A 19165-nucleotide genomic window follows, 5' to 3' on the forward strand; every position below is an offset into this window, starting at 1 on the left:
ACCTTGTCGTCCCCTCCTACGGTCTACGGTCACATTTAAAAGCGATCTGTTCGGTTTGAAAATATATAAACGTATGGACGCATGTTTAACGAATAACTGTAGATACGGTTTCCGTATAGTTTATAAGTTTTTCTTTTTACTTTATTCTGACGGAGACCCGCAGTCGTGGGTTTCGGTACACACCTTGACGAGACGAAAACGTCGTACGCTATAATAATATATGGAAAGCCCGGGCCGAGTCTGGAAAAGTTCGACTTCGACGTTCGACATCCGCCGAAAAAAAAATGCGGCGATGGCGTATCCGGGTCAGTCGGTACAACTTTTAACATACCAAAAAACATTTACGGTTTCGTTTCTCGGGCATTGAAAAATAAGTGTCCCGCACCGATAATATATGACAGCGTGGCGGCGGTGGCAGAGTTTCGATGTTGTTCCGCTTGTCATAATTTATTGGAAAAGTTATCGTTGACGTCGTTGGCAGTCTTGTTTCTTCTTCTTACAAGAGACACGCCGGTTACAGTCGAATGACGTGTGTGTGTGTGTGTGTGTGTGTATAATATTTGTACAAATGCCAAACATCATTTGAATTTTTCGAGATCACTATAGACGAGGTCCAGGAGAAGAAACGGGAAATTTTGTTTATTTAAAAATAACCTTTTCAATCACATTCAGTCGACGGACGATAAAGTAGGTAGCTGGTAACATTAAATTGATAGTTGCCATGTGACCGATACCTAAAATTATTACTTATTGATGTATACGAGCGCATTGATCTGAATTCGCTCGCAGGTACTTCTGTTGCAAACAAAACTTTAACTCAATTTGTCACGAAAATGACTTCTACCGGAGAACCAAAAGGTAAGTGTGAGCATTTCAGTGTCGTTTATTCGGGATAGTAATATATTAGTTCTCCGAGTCGAAAACTTTGGGATTTCGACATAAAACTATTTGTGTATTTGTTCGTCACGCGATGACGATATACCGTACTAATATAATGTACACACTGTAAAAACATGTTGAGTAAAATAATTAAAGCAGTCGATAAAAAAAACATTCAATAGTGAACATCAGAAAACTTTGTTGTTGTTTTTTTGTCCGTCGCTCGTTTGAAAAATTAAAACGTTTTTATGGTACTTTATAAACATTAAAAACGAAAAAAAAATGGCGAATCCTCCGAGGAAATGGTTTTAATAAGCGTTTTATTCTTTTATTTATTCAACTTTATTTGAAAATGTTATAAGTACGCCAAAATATATTTGTTCTTCAGACATTAGAGTACTAAATTGCACTCACTCAATTTTTATATAATATAAAAAGTGCACGTTCAATTAAAGTTCATCACAAATGGCCTTTGTATTATATTAAAAGCACTTCCGTGACTGTTATTTAAGACATGCTATTTTATATGCTCGAAATACATACTAAAATTCAATTGTATAATAAAAACTTGTATTTAAATTTTTAACACGCGTTATTAAAGTTTTGACTGAAATGAGTAAAGTTGCTTGAATAATAAAAACGGCCGTACAATATATCGGAATATACAAGCGTTATAATTATTAACGAGACTAAATAAATTATATTGAATTTGTTATCCAAAGGTATTTTAATTTTTAGATGAGGAAAAGTACGGCGTATTGTCATAGTCATTGTTTAAGGCACAATGTACACATTTATATTAAATATGAAAGACTATAATTATTTATCCTTATATGGGCTCAAAAGTATGATATCTCAGTCGTATGAAAATTTATAAATTAAAATATACTTCAGAAAGAAAAAGAAATATTAACGCAAAAATACTTTCATGCATAAATTTAAATATTATACTCTGTACCTAGTGTACCTGTACGATTTCCTAAAAATGGTCATTGGTCAGGTTTTTGGCTTAGGCAAGTCCTATATATCCATAAAAACTATTCCGGCTAGAATGGCTCTCTTGCATATTATTGTCGAATGACATCGAGTCTTTCCTTGAAAATCCTCATTGGAAGTTCTAGTATTGCCTATAACAGTAGATCATTTTTAGAATTTTCCCGAAAAAAAAAAAGAGATAGGTACAACCTTAATTAACGTTTATCCGCACGTTAACGGTAATCCGCGAGTGACCGGAAACCGTTTTGAATAATTATAGAATTTTTTTTACCATCTTCAAACTTTGAGCACGGTCATTATACTTTTGTGTATATTTACATACACAATTAATTATCGTAGTGTTCCATAGACGTAATATGATTTCCATAAAACGTTGACCGTACGAGGTGGTCACTCGTTTCATATTCGCAACTGCAGTATAACAATATGTATTTAATACATTTTAAAAATCTTGACTCGTAAATTATTTTTATGTGCACTTAAAATACCGAGCTCCGCCGAGTACCCAACACCCGTCCGGGTACAATATTCTGTCCTTTTTTTTTTTTTTTTAACATAAAAATATAAATCATTCCTATTTGAATAAATTGATACTTGAATTTACGTTGCAAAAAATAGTAGAGAAAAAAATATAAAAAAAAAATATGGAAGAGGAGGGGAGGGAGATACCTCTCTCTGCTCGACATGGAAGCAATCTAAAATATTATTGTTAGTTATATTTTTCCCCTGCGCGACGTATCGGAATCGTGTGTAAGATAATAATATATAATGTATTGGGCTTTTGGTCAAATTAGATTTCTCTGGCCATTGCGGGGCGGTAAGCAATTGCGTTGAGTGCAATAGTTAACGTCAATGCGGCCGACTGTTTAAAAATAAAGATTAAAAAAAATATATATATTGATATTTTATACTGAAAACTAAAACGCCAACCTCCTGGACCGATGTCGTGGAACAAAATTTACAAAATGCGCAATAGCGCAACGCAACCGTGAACAACGTCACAATATACATATTATTATTATTATTATCATTATCATTATCATTACCAGTTAGTCACCGCAGAGCTATATAATAGAGACAACGGAAATTGTCGGACGAATAATATAACAATAATATTATGTATTATCTATATATATATACACAGTACACACACACGCCGAACTGGCTCGGGTCCAGCTCATAATTCCTAAAACGCCCGATGAGATACTCGTAAAATCCGAGTGAACCGAGCTTAATAACCAATTAATTACAGTCGCCATTGTAATATATTCACTGCCAATGCGTCTTCTATAAATTATATGAAAACGTAATCTGTTGGCTGATACGTCCTACCTACCTACCCAACTACCTGCACGGAATTATCGGCGAAGAGGCGAAGTGCACGTGGATAAGAACAATCGATTATACACTTTACATTCGGTTTTAAAAAATTTAAATGGGCACCACGACTTGAGTGTAACACTCGCGTTAACGTAACGTCAAAGTTATCCGAAAACTCTCGAACACCTCGTAGTGTACGTCGCTGGGGGTTTTCGTTTCATTAATTTGAATAGTAATTATACGCAAGGAGCTGAAAACCTGTTTTACGGGAAAGCCGTTCGAGAATAATTATATTTTATTTCATAATTATATGATGTTAGAACTTCAAAGTGACCCCGACAGGAGCACCGCAAAGAAAAGGGGAGTTCACCAATTGCGCTTAAAATTACCTTTTCATATACCAATTGCGCTCTAAACATTTTAGGGTTGATATACCAATTGCGCTCTAAAATGTTTAGGGTCGATAGACCAATTGCGCTTATACATTTTACACTACCTAAGGAAAACTTATTAGTCAGTTATAATTATATAATAAATGCTCGACCGGAGTTATACGATTTTTACGGGGGGTTGAGATCAAGTATTTGGTGACTGAAATATAATTTATGCCGACTGTAAAAATGTCGACCCGTAATTTCTTAAAACAAACTATGTGAAATTCCTTATTTTTGGTTTTTCTGTATAATATGTTATAATATTTCTGTTAATTTTATTACCTTAGCACTACTTACCGCACATGTATTAAGGGCAGCACTTAACTCATGACCTATAAGTAACCGTTTCACTTACATCACATAAAAAATTCGAAGTACACGATTTAACTGTACATCTCCACTTTATTCCATTTTTTGAGATAGTACATTTTCGAAACTTAAACTCATCGAGAACTAATAACGGTTTACCTTTTTCACTAAGAGCTTGTTTAAAACGATCCACATTGTTACGTCAAACAACTCAAACTAATACTAAACGACTAACAAGACATAAATATTGGGTATCATCAAAATGTTATTCTATATACAGTATTACAGTTTATTAGGCTGTCAATTAGCCTGATAAAATATATCCGATGATAATGAAAACTTGTTTTCGTCCATCACTCAAATGCATACTTCCGTAATCAAAATATGTGCGTAATAATAATATCGTTTGATAAAATTCTCGATACTGTTATAAAATATAATATTATAACCAGTAATCAATTATTGATCAATAAATACGTTTTTAACTTTTAAGAATTTTGGTGTTTTTATGTTGATGTTGATGGAATTAGATCGAACAACAATATTTTTATATCTGAAGGTAGCCGCTAGGTTAATTTGAATACAAGCGCAATTGGTATATTGACCGTAAAATATAAAGAGCGCAATTGGTGTACTAACCGTAAAATATAAGAGGCGCAATTGGTAGACTGACCCTAAAATACAAATTTTGTTTTAGGCGCAATTGGTCCATGCCCAAGAAAATATATCCATATTATAGACAAATAATTCTGAATAAATAACCCTGTTTTGTATTAGTTACAATAATGATAATAACGATGATGATAATAATAATGATAAATAATAATAAATCGTACGAGGTCTAATGGTCAAAAGTCGGTCGACTCTAACCTAGCCAAAATATTTCGTAAGACTATCGTTATTCAAAATGCAGTCAGTAATATATCATATATTATACAGGTAATATAATATTAAACAGTGACTATCTTGCTCGGTGAATTGTTTATTACATTACTATAATAGTTATTGGTCAGTTCAAGCACACAATATGATATGATGTTATGATAATTAATCGTCTAGGTATAAAAACATCGAACGATCTATCAGACTATAAAGTCGAGACGAATTTATATTTGAAATAAAATCAATTGTTGTGTATGGCGCGAAAATAACACAAATGTAAATTGTAATAAGCGCGATTTATGTTTCGCATTCGCATATTTTTACGACACGTACGACTTACGGACACAAACTAAGCTGTAACACAGAATTTTTTGCTACCCTGTGTGCTGATAAAATACTATGCGCCACCGACAACATGTAATATCGTGTAATATGTAAAATAAAAAAAAAAATTTTTCCAAAATGAAATAAATATTAAAACAAATGTCGGAGACTTACGTCGGTTGTTATTGCGAAAGTCCAACAAATAATAATATCAGATTTATTCAAATTAGTGAGAGAGAGAGAGAAAATACCATTGCGCGCATTTCACGCGGATACAGCACGACATTTTTTATAAATTTATTGTCATTCGAATTATTTACATCAGGTGATCCGGCAAAATCGTTGAGATTTTTGGAAACCTTCGACGATCGGCCGCTTCCCGACGTCATACAAGCTGAAACCCATCACGAGTTGAACGCGACATTTTACAATTCGATGGTCGATTACGTTATCGATCAGTAAGACGCAATATATTTTTAATCCTATAAGTAACAATAAAATCAGAAATTACAAAAACCCTACCACGCCTGAGTTGGTTGCGTTTATGTAATTTTCATGAATAACGATCGATAGTCAGACATTATGTCACGTAAATGTATAATGGCAATAATTATTATATATTCCGAGCGAAACGATGAATGTGTCGATTTTACAACGATGTATGTTTTAATTTGTGTCACTATATAGTCACTATTTCTGGTAAAAAAAAAAAAAAAAAATACTTCGATTTTCAACGTTCACAATGGTTCCTGGACTCTTTTGGTAGCGAGTTGGATCTGGTATTCGATTTGGTACTTTGGGTGGTCCGAAATAAAAGAATAGTTATTTTTCAAAATAATCAGAAAAATTACGGTAGATAGGTACCTATACGTTACCAAACGTACAACAAAATACGTTTGTATTCGAATTTTTATACGTTTTTCTATACTTTTACACGCATATTATTATTATATTTCGTACACACAATGTAATATTAAAATGCAATTTTTCGGAAAACATTAATTCAACCTACGTACCGCATATTTCATTATTACTAATAGCAAAATAAATTATTTTAATCGCAATATAAAGATATATCATAAAACATACTTAGCAGTATTCGCTGATAGACCTCAGAAGTTAGAAACGCTTTTCGTGTGCAATGATATTTTATCATTGAATCAAATTGAACGCAAACAACCGTGACTTACTCACAGCATGACGAAGTACAGTCGACACCTACAACTTACTGTGCATCAGTCATTGGAGTGGTCACCTACCTTTCCCCTTTATTATTTGAAACCCAATTTTTATTAAAGCAAAGAACGGTCGTCGTCAACATCGGAAACGACGGAAATTCAGGAAAAACTTGAAACCCAAAACATGGATCGGGTGACGTACGTATCGGGTAACGTGTTCGAAGGACTCGCATCCGAATCGATCCCACACAAAACGGGACGTCTATGTCTGGACGGCGGCGCCATTTACGAGGTAACATGTTCACAACCTAATGTCAACATAAGTTTACAGGTTGGTATCTTAAGAACCTTATAATGTTAACATAGGACTTTTTCTTTTGGTAACAGGCTAAAGGTCTGTTGACAGCTTCTACACTTTTCTTTCCAGCTAACAATACGATCTGCAACAGTTATTAGCGTATTTTATTAATTGACCATCAGTGGTTTTCCGCTGCTATTTTTACCCTTTATGGCGTATTTGCACCTTCTATTTATCCTACTGAGTAGGCTGGTCGTTATGGTTGAGCATATTAGTCCAATTTAGTTTTCTTGCTTTCGAGAAGCTTAAAGTATCCTCGACTCTTCTGATGACATTTTTATTTTTTGTGTTCTATCCATCTTAATATTCTAATCATCCGTCTATAACACTATATGTCTCGAGTTATAAAAATATTTTTTTCTTCTTTCTTAGTTACAGTTCATATTACACTCCAAACATAAGCCTTAAATAGATTTTCCTCACTTTAAAGTCAATATTTTTAGATATAAGCGTATTCTTCTTGCTCTGAAATGTGCATTTGCCCTGGTTTATTCTTCCTACTATATCCTTGCTACTACGGCCATCGTAATTTCCAAATTATTTGTACTCGTTTAATATTGCACGAAAGTGTCATCATCCAGTGTACTTTAGTAGTTTGGTTTTCTTCATTACGACTACAGACGAGGATTTTAGTTTTTGCTTTGTACATTTTCATATAGAATTAATTTTTCTTTATTATATTGGCTACACTTGGTATATTCTGTAGGCTTTTTTCTTTGACTGTTATTACCACAATGTCAACTACTGCAAATCAAAATGTTTTCATTGTTTTTCAATGACTTATCTAAGCTCTAAAAAAAAGCTCCCATCGCTCCTCTCTCTCTTCTGAAATTTTAATTTATCTTCAGTTAATACCTCATCTACTCAGTTCTATTTAATTCACTTTAACACAATGGGATTACAAATTTTTTATGCATGCGATATTATGCTGAACGTCGTACTGTTCACGTGTTTTCACCTCTGTTTTCTTGGTAATTTGATTGACTACGCACTTTGGGAAATCTCTTGACACTTGATCGGTTTCATAACTCTTGAGAATTAGCTCAAGGATCGTCATTTCGGTATTTTCTCCTTCAAATTTAAATAGTTGAATACTCCAAGGAACACGAAATAAATAGCTCAGGTCGTACAGTTAATACATTTATTATACTACAGTAGTACAGTATTAGTTGCAAATAAATTCTTTCTGATTTAAGATAGTTTTTTTTTTGTGTGGAATTTTATTCTCAATTATATAATTGATCGTTAATAACATGTCGAATAGATAGGTAGGTATATGGAGTTTCCGGTAACCGCATTTCGCCACTGCATCATCCTACAGTTAGTTTTCAGACTTATTCGATTATGATAATATTGTCCACATCCGGCGAATCGTAAAATCCCATTTGCATTTACCGCTCTCGGTAACTTATAAATTAGTCAAACCCCAGTCATCGCGTAATTAGTTTTATCGTAGGTGCACGCTTATGACGTCTATAAATAATGCGGTTAGTCCACGTACAGGCAAACATATTATATATATATATATATACGGTATATACTTATATGGGTAAGCTGAACGCAATGTGCTGATTTCCGATGTAAACAGCTCCAGAATCTAAATTTCGTCGAATCCACCGCCACAAAACCACAAAAATCTCCGTCAGAGCTTACTTGCGCGTATGATTAGTCGACGACGGTCTGTGCGGCGAAATGCGGAAACATCTATAAACTATCATAATACTATTGCTCCCACGTACGTTTTACGGTGTTTTAATTAATAACACCGTAATTCTACGATTTACCAAGGTACCGGTAAACCTTTACCTAGTAAACCTAGTAAACCAGTAACCTACCGGCACAATTACTATCGTTTCGCGTAAATTATTTAACAGTATACCTACCTACACGGGTATTTCACACCTGTCACGACTCGTCGATCGGAATACTTCGGTAGGTATTCGTTGCGTGTCTCGGTAATCGCGGTATAAATATCGACTGTCGGTCGGACAAACAGATATAATATTATTATAACATGTCTAATAACCGAATAGCCGCGGGCTATACGTATATGCAACAGGGTGTTGGACTCCGATGCCTAGCAGCCATCTGTCACTATAGAGCAATGTTACAAGTAATTGTCGTCCAATTTATACAGCGACCCCGATGAATTGATTACATAGGTTTGAATATTGATGTAGGTAATAAATATAATTTCGTGATATTCATTATTGATGGATGATTTGTTTGATACAATATTATAAAACGTTTTGTTTTACTTTTACAAACAAAACACCTATACAGTTTACAAATCGAATACAAAACGAACCGTCCGGTTGATAATTTCGTTTTTCTTTTACCACGTGAACAATAAACCATTGGCAGCCGTTGCTCAAGCCCCACGGGCATATGACTATACTATAGACATCGAAGGGTCGATCGTTATCTAATTATAATATTTGCTACGTATGTGTCGGAAATCGTTTACAAACTTCGCGTACTTACCGATTCCGCTGACAACCGCTGCGCATCGTATACATTTGGATTTCGGCGCCGTGCCGAACCATCGCGAGAGGCCATCGCAGGCGGAAGTCGTGCCCTTTACCCCCCCCCCCCCCCATCGACCCCCTCTGACCCTACGGACGAAACTCGGAGAAAAAATGTTTTCGCGCCCCCGCAGGGACAGTTTAACGACGGTATTCCCGAGGGCAGGGGCGTCATAAGATGGTTGGACGGCAGTTGGTACAGCGGCGAATTCCTGAAGGGCCTGAGGCACGGCCGAGGACTGCACGTGTCCTGCGAAGACGGCCGTCGGTGGTACAGCGGCGACTGGGCCTACGGCACGAGGAACGGACGCGGAGAGACGGCCTGCTGCGTCGGCCAACCGGACGGCGCGTTGAACTACTCCGGCGACTGGGTGGACGGGCGGCCGCACGGCAGCGGCACGGCGAGCTGGCCGGACGAGACGCGGTACACCGGTGGCTGGGCCCGCGGCCGGCAGCACGGCCGCGGTAAGGCGGTGTGGCCGAGCGACGACGTGAGTCCGCTTCGTGTTATGTTCGTATCGAGTTCCGTTGGATTCAGTGGCGCCGATCACATAATCAGTGGCGTATATTATTATTGCGTCGAAGTAGATTATTTTGACGGAGCGCCCAAGTCGGATCCAGAATTTACGTAAAATGATTAGCATTGTGCGTAGGTGCTTTGAATGCATCTGTTTGTTAAATTTAAAAAAGGGAGGGTGATGGGGGGGGGGGGGGGCTCGATGTACGACGTCGTAGTATAATACTTTGAACACTTCGGCGCCACTGAAGGTTAGATTATACACGACAGCCTTCAGAAAGAATGTAGGCGTATACCATTCGGGATAGTCGAATTGCACTTATACTACCTACAAACAAATGGTCGAATTGCACTCGGGTAAAAAAAAGGTAGTGGTCGAACTGCACTTGGGCATTTGAAGGGGTTAGGGCTAACACTCATTTTCCTTCCCACTTACAGGCCTAACTCACATCGAAAAATTACTTTAGAACAATCATCTAAATATAGTTTTGAAAGACAACCACGATGAGTACAACGCCATTTAACACCATCATTTACATGTTTTTCTTTGTAAAACGAATAATTTTGGTACACGATTAAGTCACGGCCTCGCTCACTTTTAATAATTTCCAAATTGTTCATACTTTCACCGCGACGTAAAAGTGTGTACTAATTGTAGTTTACATAGGTCTACATAGTTACACGGTATACGATATAAGTATTAATCTTATACTTTTATTGATAACTATTTATTATCCAGTTAGGTTAGATTCTTTTGTCGATTTTTGGTGACAATAATATTATCTGCGTTATCTAAATGGCACGAACTAATATATATATATATATAATGCTATTAAATAAGTACGCCGTAGCGTTTTTCAACATAAACATCAAGCAGTTCAAGATTTTAGTGACTATTTAGTTGATAATTATATTTCTGACGAAGGACTTTTTCCGCCTCATATTTGAGCTTAAAATATAATATAATATAAAGTATAATATTATAATAATTATAGGAAAATGAGTGTTAACTAAATGTTTAACCCCTTCAAATGCATGATAATTTTATTGAAATACTTTTTGAGTCCAAGTGCAGTTCGACCATTAACTTTTTTAAATCCAAGTGCAATTCGACTAAAATAAGTGCAATTCGACCATACCCATACCATTGGAATACATTTTACGATACCAATTTTAAGTTCCGGTGGATATGTCTACGTGAAGTATCCACAACCTACCGTACCGAGAGCCTGTTATTCTAATAACGTCATTTCAGTTTTTGAAAGAGGGGGGGGGCAACATTTTTGACCGGTCCATAATAAAACTGAAAAAAAAACACTTGCTTACATTACGATTACATTTTTATCTCAATACAAATAGCCTTCTTAGGTAATTTTATACTTATACTAGTTACATCATGGTTATCTGGGATAACCGTGGTTTTACTATCATGGGCATAAATAACCTATTTTTTTGAAAGGTAACAATGACTAAATAATCAATACATAATAATATGTAGAGAGATACCTAAATATATTACCTATTAGCTACTATATGAAGTCACAAAACTAGCCGGACACATACTAAAAAAATTGGTAGGTGGGGGGGTTCAAAATATTTGTGTATTGCAAAAGAGCAATCGTTGTTTTTAAAATGTTGTTGAATTATTTATTGTTATAATTTTGTGGAAAAAATTGTTTATACAATATTTATAGATTATCGTCATAGTTTTTATAGATCTTGTGGTAAAAATGATAAACTAAAGGCAGTGGTTTCAAAAGCACCGGCACAATCTTAATGGTTAATATCAAACAGTAATTTCCAAACGTCCACGATCGCTATATCAAAAATAATAATAAGAAATGTCTTATCTTATATTTGTTGTCGCAATTCGTATGTTACCTTTTTAGATTTCGTCCGCAACTCACATGGTTTTCGTCACTTTGTCCGCAATTCGGAAACACCGAACTAGCCCATACCCGGTCAGACAGTGGCCCGCTAATGACAAGGGGGGCAAATGCTTACCCTGCTCCCACCATGGACGCCACTGGTCGTAAACACATAATATACTATGATAGTTGAACATTGATTATGGTTACAATTTGATACATGACACATAATCATATTGATAAGGTCATTTGAAAATAATTAGGTATAGTAGTACACGTGTTAAGGTAAACAAAAAACTGGAAAAATTGGTTGGTTCTATAAATTACAAATATTTCTAAACGATATGTCGTATCAAAAACAGAGTGGAAAAAAGTGGTGATCGTGTGACATAAACGTAGCACGTTACTCGATATTTTCCACTTTGAAGACAATTTATGAATCGTAAATATTAAATAAATATATTAATAAGTATAACGATTAATTGTATATTTACCTAGTGGGAATATTAGGTAATTTTTACATTTTGTTCGTTTCTATGGTGATAAACCAAGCGTTAGAAAAAAAATCTGTTAGAAAAATGAAATATCTGTACCCAGTCCAAAAACATATATTATTACCTTAAAATCGAAATCGTTTAGTTCGTTTCCTAACGTTAACATTTAACGTTAACCGGTTCTATAGTACATTTATTGCGTTTGCATGTCACAACATAGAAAATGGGAGTGGGACTTAACGATAAAGTTGGAGGGTATTTAAGGAGATTATAATAGGATAATTTATAGTATTTCGACAGAATCGATCTCGGAATTTAGTAGATTAATTAATATAGGTATAACCAGCATAAATCATTAAATTGTCTTCTAAATTCCAAACTTCCGTCTATTTAGCTTACGGTTTCAATGTTAGTTCAACTTTGTTTAGTACGATAACATGCGCCAGACTCGATTTAAAAGTCGTTAAAGGTTTTTTTTTTTTTATAAGGTAAGTACCTAACCAATCTTGATACACAATCCAGAAAATCGATCCACACAAAACGTCGGGCATGGACCAATTGCGCCTAAAACAAAATTTGTATTTTAGGGTCAGTCTACCAATTGTGCCTCTTATATTTTACGGTTAGTACACCAATTGCGCTCTTTATATTTTACGGTCAATATACCAATTGCGCATGTGAAATACAACATCATGATTACCTTAAGCTCAAAATCTTATTACATTATGATTTAACCACCTATTATTTTATTTTAGTTTAGGCCTTAGGGTCAACACGTGACTTATAGGTCATGAGTTAAGTGCTGCCCTTAATTCATGTGCGGTAAGTAGTGCTAAGGTAATAAAATTAACAGAAATATTATAACCTATTATACAGAAAAACCAAAAATAAGAAACTTCACATAGTTTGTTTTAAGAAATTACGGGTCGACATTTTTACAGTCGGCATAAATTATATTTCAGTCACCAAATACTTGATCTCAACCCCCCGTAAAAATCGTATAACTCCGGTCGAGCATTTATTATATAATTATAACTGACTAATAAGTTTTCCTTAGGTAGTGTAAAATGTATAAGCGCAATTGGTCTATCGACCCTAAACATTTTAGAGCGCAATTGGTATATGAAAAGATAATTTTAAGCGCAATTGGTAAACTCCCAAGACGTCAACATATTTGATGATTCGTATAAATAATATGAACCTATATTATAATGATGATTTTATACACAATAATCTTATTCAAAAAATATAATGTAGGGTAGTACCTATAATAACGAGCGTGCACACATATTTCACTGTGTTGGGTTTGTCGGGTAAACTTTTTCGAAAAGTCACTCGTAAGTACGTTAAGATTAGGGTGCGTGGAAAAAAATCTTGTAAAAATGTACATAAAGCAGGGGTCCTATGCTCAATCTCGAGTAAAATACATACTAATATCACGTACAGGGTGATTCTTTTATCATGAAACACTCGTTATTTCAAAAAGTATTGATGTTTTTGAAAAAAATTTTTTACATAGTTTCAAGTTGTTAAAACAACGTTTTATATAAAAAAAATTATATTTTCAAATATTTTTTATCCTTATAATTTTTTGAGTTTTTACTTTTTTGAATGACAACATAGAGTTTTGATTTCATATTCCAAGGCAGAATATTTTTCTTATTTTTATACATAAAAATCGAATTTAAGGCGAGTAGTTTATGAGTTATAAGTATTCAAAGTTTAGATTGGCGGAGTGGAGTGGTACGGGATTACCCCTCAAAATGTTTGTCCACTACTCCGCTTGTCTAAACTTTAAATACTTATAACTCATAAACTTATCGTCCTAAATTCGATTTTTATGTATAAAAGTACTTATACTATGCTTTGGAATGTGAAATCAAAACTCTATGTTGTGATTGAAAAAAGTAAAAAACTTGAAAAAAAATATTATAAGGATAAAAATACGATTTTTTTAATAGAAACGTTGTTTTTTTTTTAACAACTTGAAAGTATGTAAAAAAATATTTCCAAAGACATCAATACCTTTTTTGAAATAACGAGTGTTTCGTGACAAAAGAACCACCTTGTGCAGTACTCACATATATATAGGTGTGCGTACAAATATATTGTCTTCGGTGGGCTGGCGAGGAAAACGGGTGCGCTACGTGAGAAGATTCGGAAAATAATTTAAAAGAAATCCGTCGGCGTAATCGCGTCGAACTCGCGATAAAACGCCGCCGCCGCCGGTGAAAACTGGGTATAATATACTCTTTGTCGATCGCACCTCAGTGTTTGGTTTGGAATTAAATTCCTGGTGGGACATTCGGCCGGGGGGGACGCGGTAACGGCACATTACGCAATAATAAATGTAATAAAATTATTATTATTATCGTTATTATTTTTTTCATTATTACGACGATAACTTGGTGGAAAAGGGAGGGCGGGACAAGGGAGAAAAAAATCTCAGACATGGTTTTTCTCATCATATTATACGGTATACCTACCTATGTTATCATTACGACGCTGGAAGTATAATATAGTCAACACACAAAAACACCTTCTGCATAGCGATGGCGGGGTACGACAATTGTCACATAGACCATAGTTTCTAGTCTAAACGACGATTACGCGAGATAACGCGCGTTATAACTAGAAACCGTAATCCCGCATAGACGCAAACGGTGAAACTTTTTCTATAAAGTTACGCACCCGTGTATAAGTATATAAGTATACTACGATATGTGCTATATGAACCTAGAGGGAGTCATTCCCGTATATCTCGTGACGTTTCGACAAACCTGCGCGTTGTTAAAAATTTTAATTTAATATGGAAAATCGACAAGACGCCGAACGTTCGGTCTAAATATTTGCGGAGATTAAATATTACACGTGGGTGTTATGACATGTCCGACGTTTTTTTTTTGCACGAGTCCGTAATATGTTCGCTGTTTATCAATATCGTCAAAAGCTGTCCGCAAATATTAGTTCCGAGTACACGTGCTTTACGGAGTATACAAAAAAAAATGATTGTTTAATCGTTTCGATGTTATAAAAAACGAAACTCGTTTGTAAACACGCACTGCAATCCCGGAACCCCACCTGACTGGGTACGTAATATTTCGTATGTAATATACCTGCGTCGTGCGGATCCGACAAATTTTTTGAGGTGCGAGTTGAATATTGTTGTATAAAACGCTTACGAGCCGCGAAATCCGAAATCGTCGAGACCGATCAAAAATACGAAGTGACGCTGGGCCAAAACTTATTATCTCACGACTTATTATAGTGTGTTGTCGATGTACACAGACTTGTCCGGCGTAGGCTTCAGCGATCGAAAAAATGTGAAAAAATGATATGTGAACGCGAGACGTCTTTATGATGCGTAATAACAGTTAAAGTATACATTCTGTTATGTGATTCTTCGGTATTTCGAAGACAATGATACATATCGCGCGTTTTATATCCTATCCAACCATAAAATTTTCATTTTCTAACTTCTAGAATTCTTTTTTTTTGAACATATATAATACACACTATTATTACTTTAATGTATACACCATACATATACGATATACCTACGAATTTAAAAAAAATTGTATTATGACGTTATAGTGTTGTTACAAAATATGACACTGCAGTAGACAGTGATATGGACAGTGATAAGGTTTCAATTGTTTTTAAGTATTATTCTATAGTACATAATATACGATTAAATTCAATGTAAGGAATAGACAAATACTCTACTTAAATATTGTTTCCCTGTAGTAGTTTTGTTTTTTTTTTTATGGTTATATTATATGATAATTTGATAATTGTTATAGTTACTTTATACCATAGTGGTTACTATAGTATTCTTGTTATAAAAAAATAAGTCCTTTATTAAACGATTTAAATTATTGAGTTTATCTTCGATATCATATTACAACGTAATAACGATAGGTACTTAAGTTGATATTTCATTGATTTATCTTTAATATTTCACGACAATCAGTAATTGATAAAAATACATACAATTTAAAATATTAAAATAATATATCTGCTGTGTATCAATGTACAATTTTACTGAATTATAACCGACACTGAGAGTTCTCTTCAAATAATAATAATTATATTATCAGGCATTCTCAAAAATACGTTAACTGAAAAACCACACACATTTTCAGTAAAATATATTATTTTCCTACATGTTTAAATAGGAATCACTATTAGCGCCCATATAAATATCATATTATCCATAATTATTGCGGTGCTTCATATCTTATAATATGATAATATGTGGGTATTAAATTGATGTCATAACAATATGGAATACATTTCCATACAACGCCAAGTTTAATATAAATGTACACATATTATACGCATGTATGATGTCTATTGTCTATTATAATTTATTATGACAGGTGTACGAAGGTGATTGGATAGACGGGCACATGGACGGCACAGGCACATACGAGTGGAATACTAACCCTCGAGACTGCGATCGGCTGGTGCTCTTGTGCTTGAGTGATAAGTACACTGGCCAATGGTCAAAGTCAAAAAAACACGGTAAGGACAAGCGAAAGAGGACGAGGATGACATGATAACACAATATATTAGTATATATAGTCAGTAATTCAACGGATCGAGTGCATTTGAACGGCATACGTTTCGTTAGAAGTGTCAAACATCGGAATGGTATCTAAAGTTTACGAAACTCACGTGTTAGGTATACGGGAAGTTATTTCAATTCGAATAATTGACGTTCAAGTTCAGATATGAGGACCTTTTCATTTTGAAAGAAACCATGTGACATAAACCATGATAGGTAGACGAAGTGGAAATATTCCATAAAGTTCTCTGCGATATCGTCAAATAATAACAACCCATATTATTGTGATTAACCTGTACATATTATATATAATATGTGATTTGCACTGACACCGGTACATTATTTATAATTTACAATCACCCGGTGGTTGAAAGGCTTTCGGAATTCAAAACTAAACTTCGAAATTATATATTTTTCGGTATTTTCTTTTCTATATGACGAATACTTTAACTTGAACTTGACCTTGAAAGTTCACTTAATGCAAGTGTGCTCAATCTATAAGATTTATTGCATAAAATATTTTGTTTTTCGTCGTGCGTTTAACACAGAAACTATTGTTGCGTCAAGACATAATAGAACAATATTAATTATTAGATGACGTATAGGTTACATCACATCCAGTGGCGAGACGAACCTAAAATAACCCGAAAGCAACCCTAAATTGACCCACAAACCGTTTATAATAAACACAAGTACTGAAGTGCGTACTATTAGTCGTAGGTAACCTATCAGTATTAATATTTAATATAATTATTACTTAGTAATAATATCGTTTTTCACTATCACATTGAGCACCCATCAACCTACTCAACCCTAAAACCTTAAAAAAATCGAGAAGCTTCTCGAAGACCACGTTCGTTTCGCCACTTTCGATGATCACGATGTAGGTGACACGACATTAAACTCACCGCAGGTCTGGGCGTGTTCTATTCGGCGGACACCGGTACGACGGTGACCGGCCGCTGGGTGGACGACTCTTTGGACGGTCCGTGCGAAATCGTCTTGTCCACCGGTCGGCCGCCAAAGGCTTCCGGTCTCGTGTTCCGCAAAAACGTACTTTACGAACCGCGGCCGGACACACCTCCGCCCGCCAACACTGGTCACAGACTTGCTGTGTCGACCCCAGGCCGTAAACGTCGACTTTCGTACAAGCCCGTGGCCGCCGCGGCTGTGGATTGTCCACTTTTGGCGACCTACGGAAGCCGCGTCCAAGAGTCCCGTGATTTCCGCTCGACCGCGTCGGCCCGTCTGGTGCGGGCCGACATCCAGTTGGTGAATTCGGCGGAAGGAGAAACGCCGTGCGATTACGACCTGACCGATCATGTCCTGAGAATAGCGGACAAGTGTAGGGAGGATTTGGACGAGGTGACCGCTACTGCCGGGGGGGACTTGGAAACGGATCTCCGAGACGCAGAATGCGCGCTCAGCATGTACGACGAACGTCTGGCAGGACTTTACCGGGCTTACGGCTCGTTCTTGGCCGACGGTCCGATACCTTACCGACCTCTGATGACTCGTCTCGGACTTTGGCAGATGATTGTCGACAGCCGTATGCACGAGCACGTGTCACTAGCCGACTTTGACGACTTGTTGTGTGAGTATATGATATAAGACTAACGCTATTGTCATAGTTATCACCACTTTACGTCCTCGCTATCAATATATGATCTACATATCAGTGGGGCGGGTCTAAGATTTTTTATGGTGGGTGCTATATGCGTTGATGATAAAGCTCTTAGGGTACTTATCGCGAACAACTTCGGGATAAATACAAATTTAACTTATTCTTTAATAGTAGTCTACATTTAATACGTTTAGTTCTACAACTTACGTGCTAACTTTCATTGGGCAATAATATTTTGCACCCCTATTAAACGTACATATTTAAACATTTTCCGCCCTTTAAAATATTACAACTTTTGCCACCCTATGGCACTTGCTCCATTTTCCATCCCCTGGGAGCGGCTCTGACAACTTTTACGTTATATCTGATAATAATAAAAAAAAGTTCCATAACGGTAGTGGGTCTTTAGCTCCAAAGCACACCCCCCCCTGCCACGGTGATCTATATTATAACAATATTATGCTAATATAATATAGTATATACCTGGGCAATGGATACCATCGATCGGTATCGGTCTTCCGACCATTTTATGTATGTAGGTTGTGACTGTCTGCAGTTACTGAAAATATTACAGATAAATTAACGGATGGGGAAGAGCTCGAAAACAGAAATATAGCGCCGCGCCGTTTATTCCTTCCCGTTGCCGTCAGGGTCAGAATGTACAATATTACACGTTTTTGTTTAAAATTTCACTCGTATTTTCATATTGATACGAAGTGACAAAATGTGTTGGATATACAAAACTCTATATTATTATGTTACCGCCACAACCCACCTATCTTTACAACGTTTTTATACACTATGATCATTTCTCTCGTTTTTATCGCGCTTTGCGTACGATTAATTTTTTAAGTACATTAAAACGCGGTGTACAATAAAAAACACAA

At 35.7% G+C, this 19165-nt stretch overlaps 1 protein-coding gene across 1 annotated transcript; it reads left to right on the plus strand.

Annotated features, from left to right (window-relative positions):
• The first annotated feature begins 833 nt into the window (after positions 1-833).
• Positions 834-18265, plus strand: LOC132945654 (radial spoke head 10 homolog B-like). The gene is made up of 6 exons (XM_061015423.1): positions 834-858; positions 5470-5602; positions 6443-6653; positions 9340-9696; positions 16467-16611; positions 17568-18265. Exons 1-6 carry the CDS (start codon positions 834-836, stop codon positions 18263-18265), a joined length of 1569 nt encoding a protein of 522 aa, XP_060871406.1.
• The last annotated feature ends 900 nt before the right edge of the window (positions 18266-19165 follow it).

This window comes from Metopolophium dirhodum, chromosome 5, assembly GCF_019925205.1.
Source record: "Metopolophium dirhodum isolate CAU chromosome 5, ASM1992520v1, whole genome shotgun sequence".
In the NCBI taxonomy this organism is placed as follows: Eukaryota; Metazoa; Arthropoda; class Insecta; order Hemiptera; family Aphididae; genus Metopolophium; species Metopolophium dirhodum.

What these genes read in the sequence shown, in the direction of transcription:
- LOC132945654 (XM_061015423.1), top strand. Translation starts at nt 834, where the DNA reads ATGACTTCTACCGGAGAACCAAAAG. An exon ending in GTCGATTACGTTATCGATCA is followed by an intron (nt 5,603 to 6,442) that starts GTAAGACGCAAT and finishes TTTTTATTAAAG; the next exon opens with CAAAGAACGGTCGTCGTCAA. An exon ending in GTCAAAGTCAAAAAAACACG is followed by an intron (nt 16,612 to 17,567) that starts GTAAGGACAAGC and finishes AACTCACCGCAG; the next exon opens with GTCTGGGCGTGTTCTATTCG.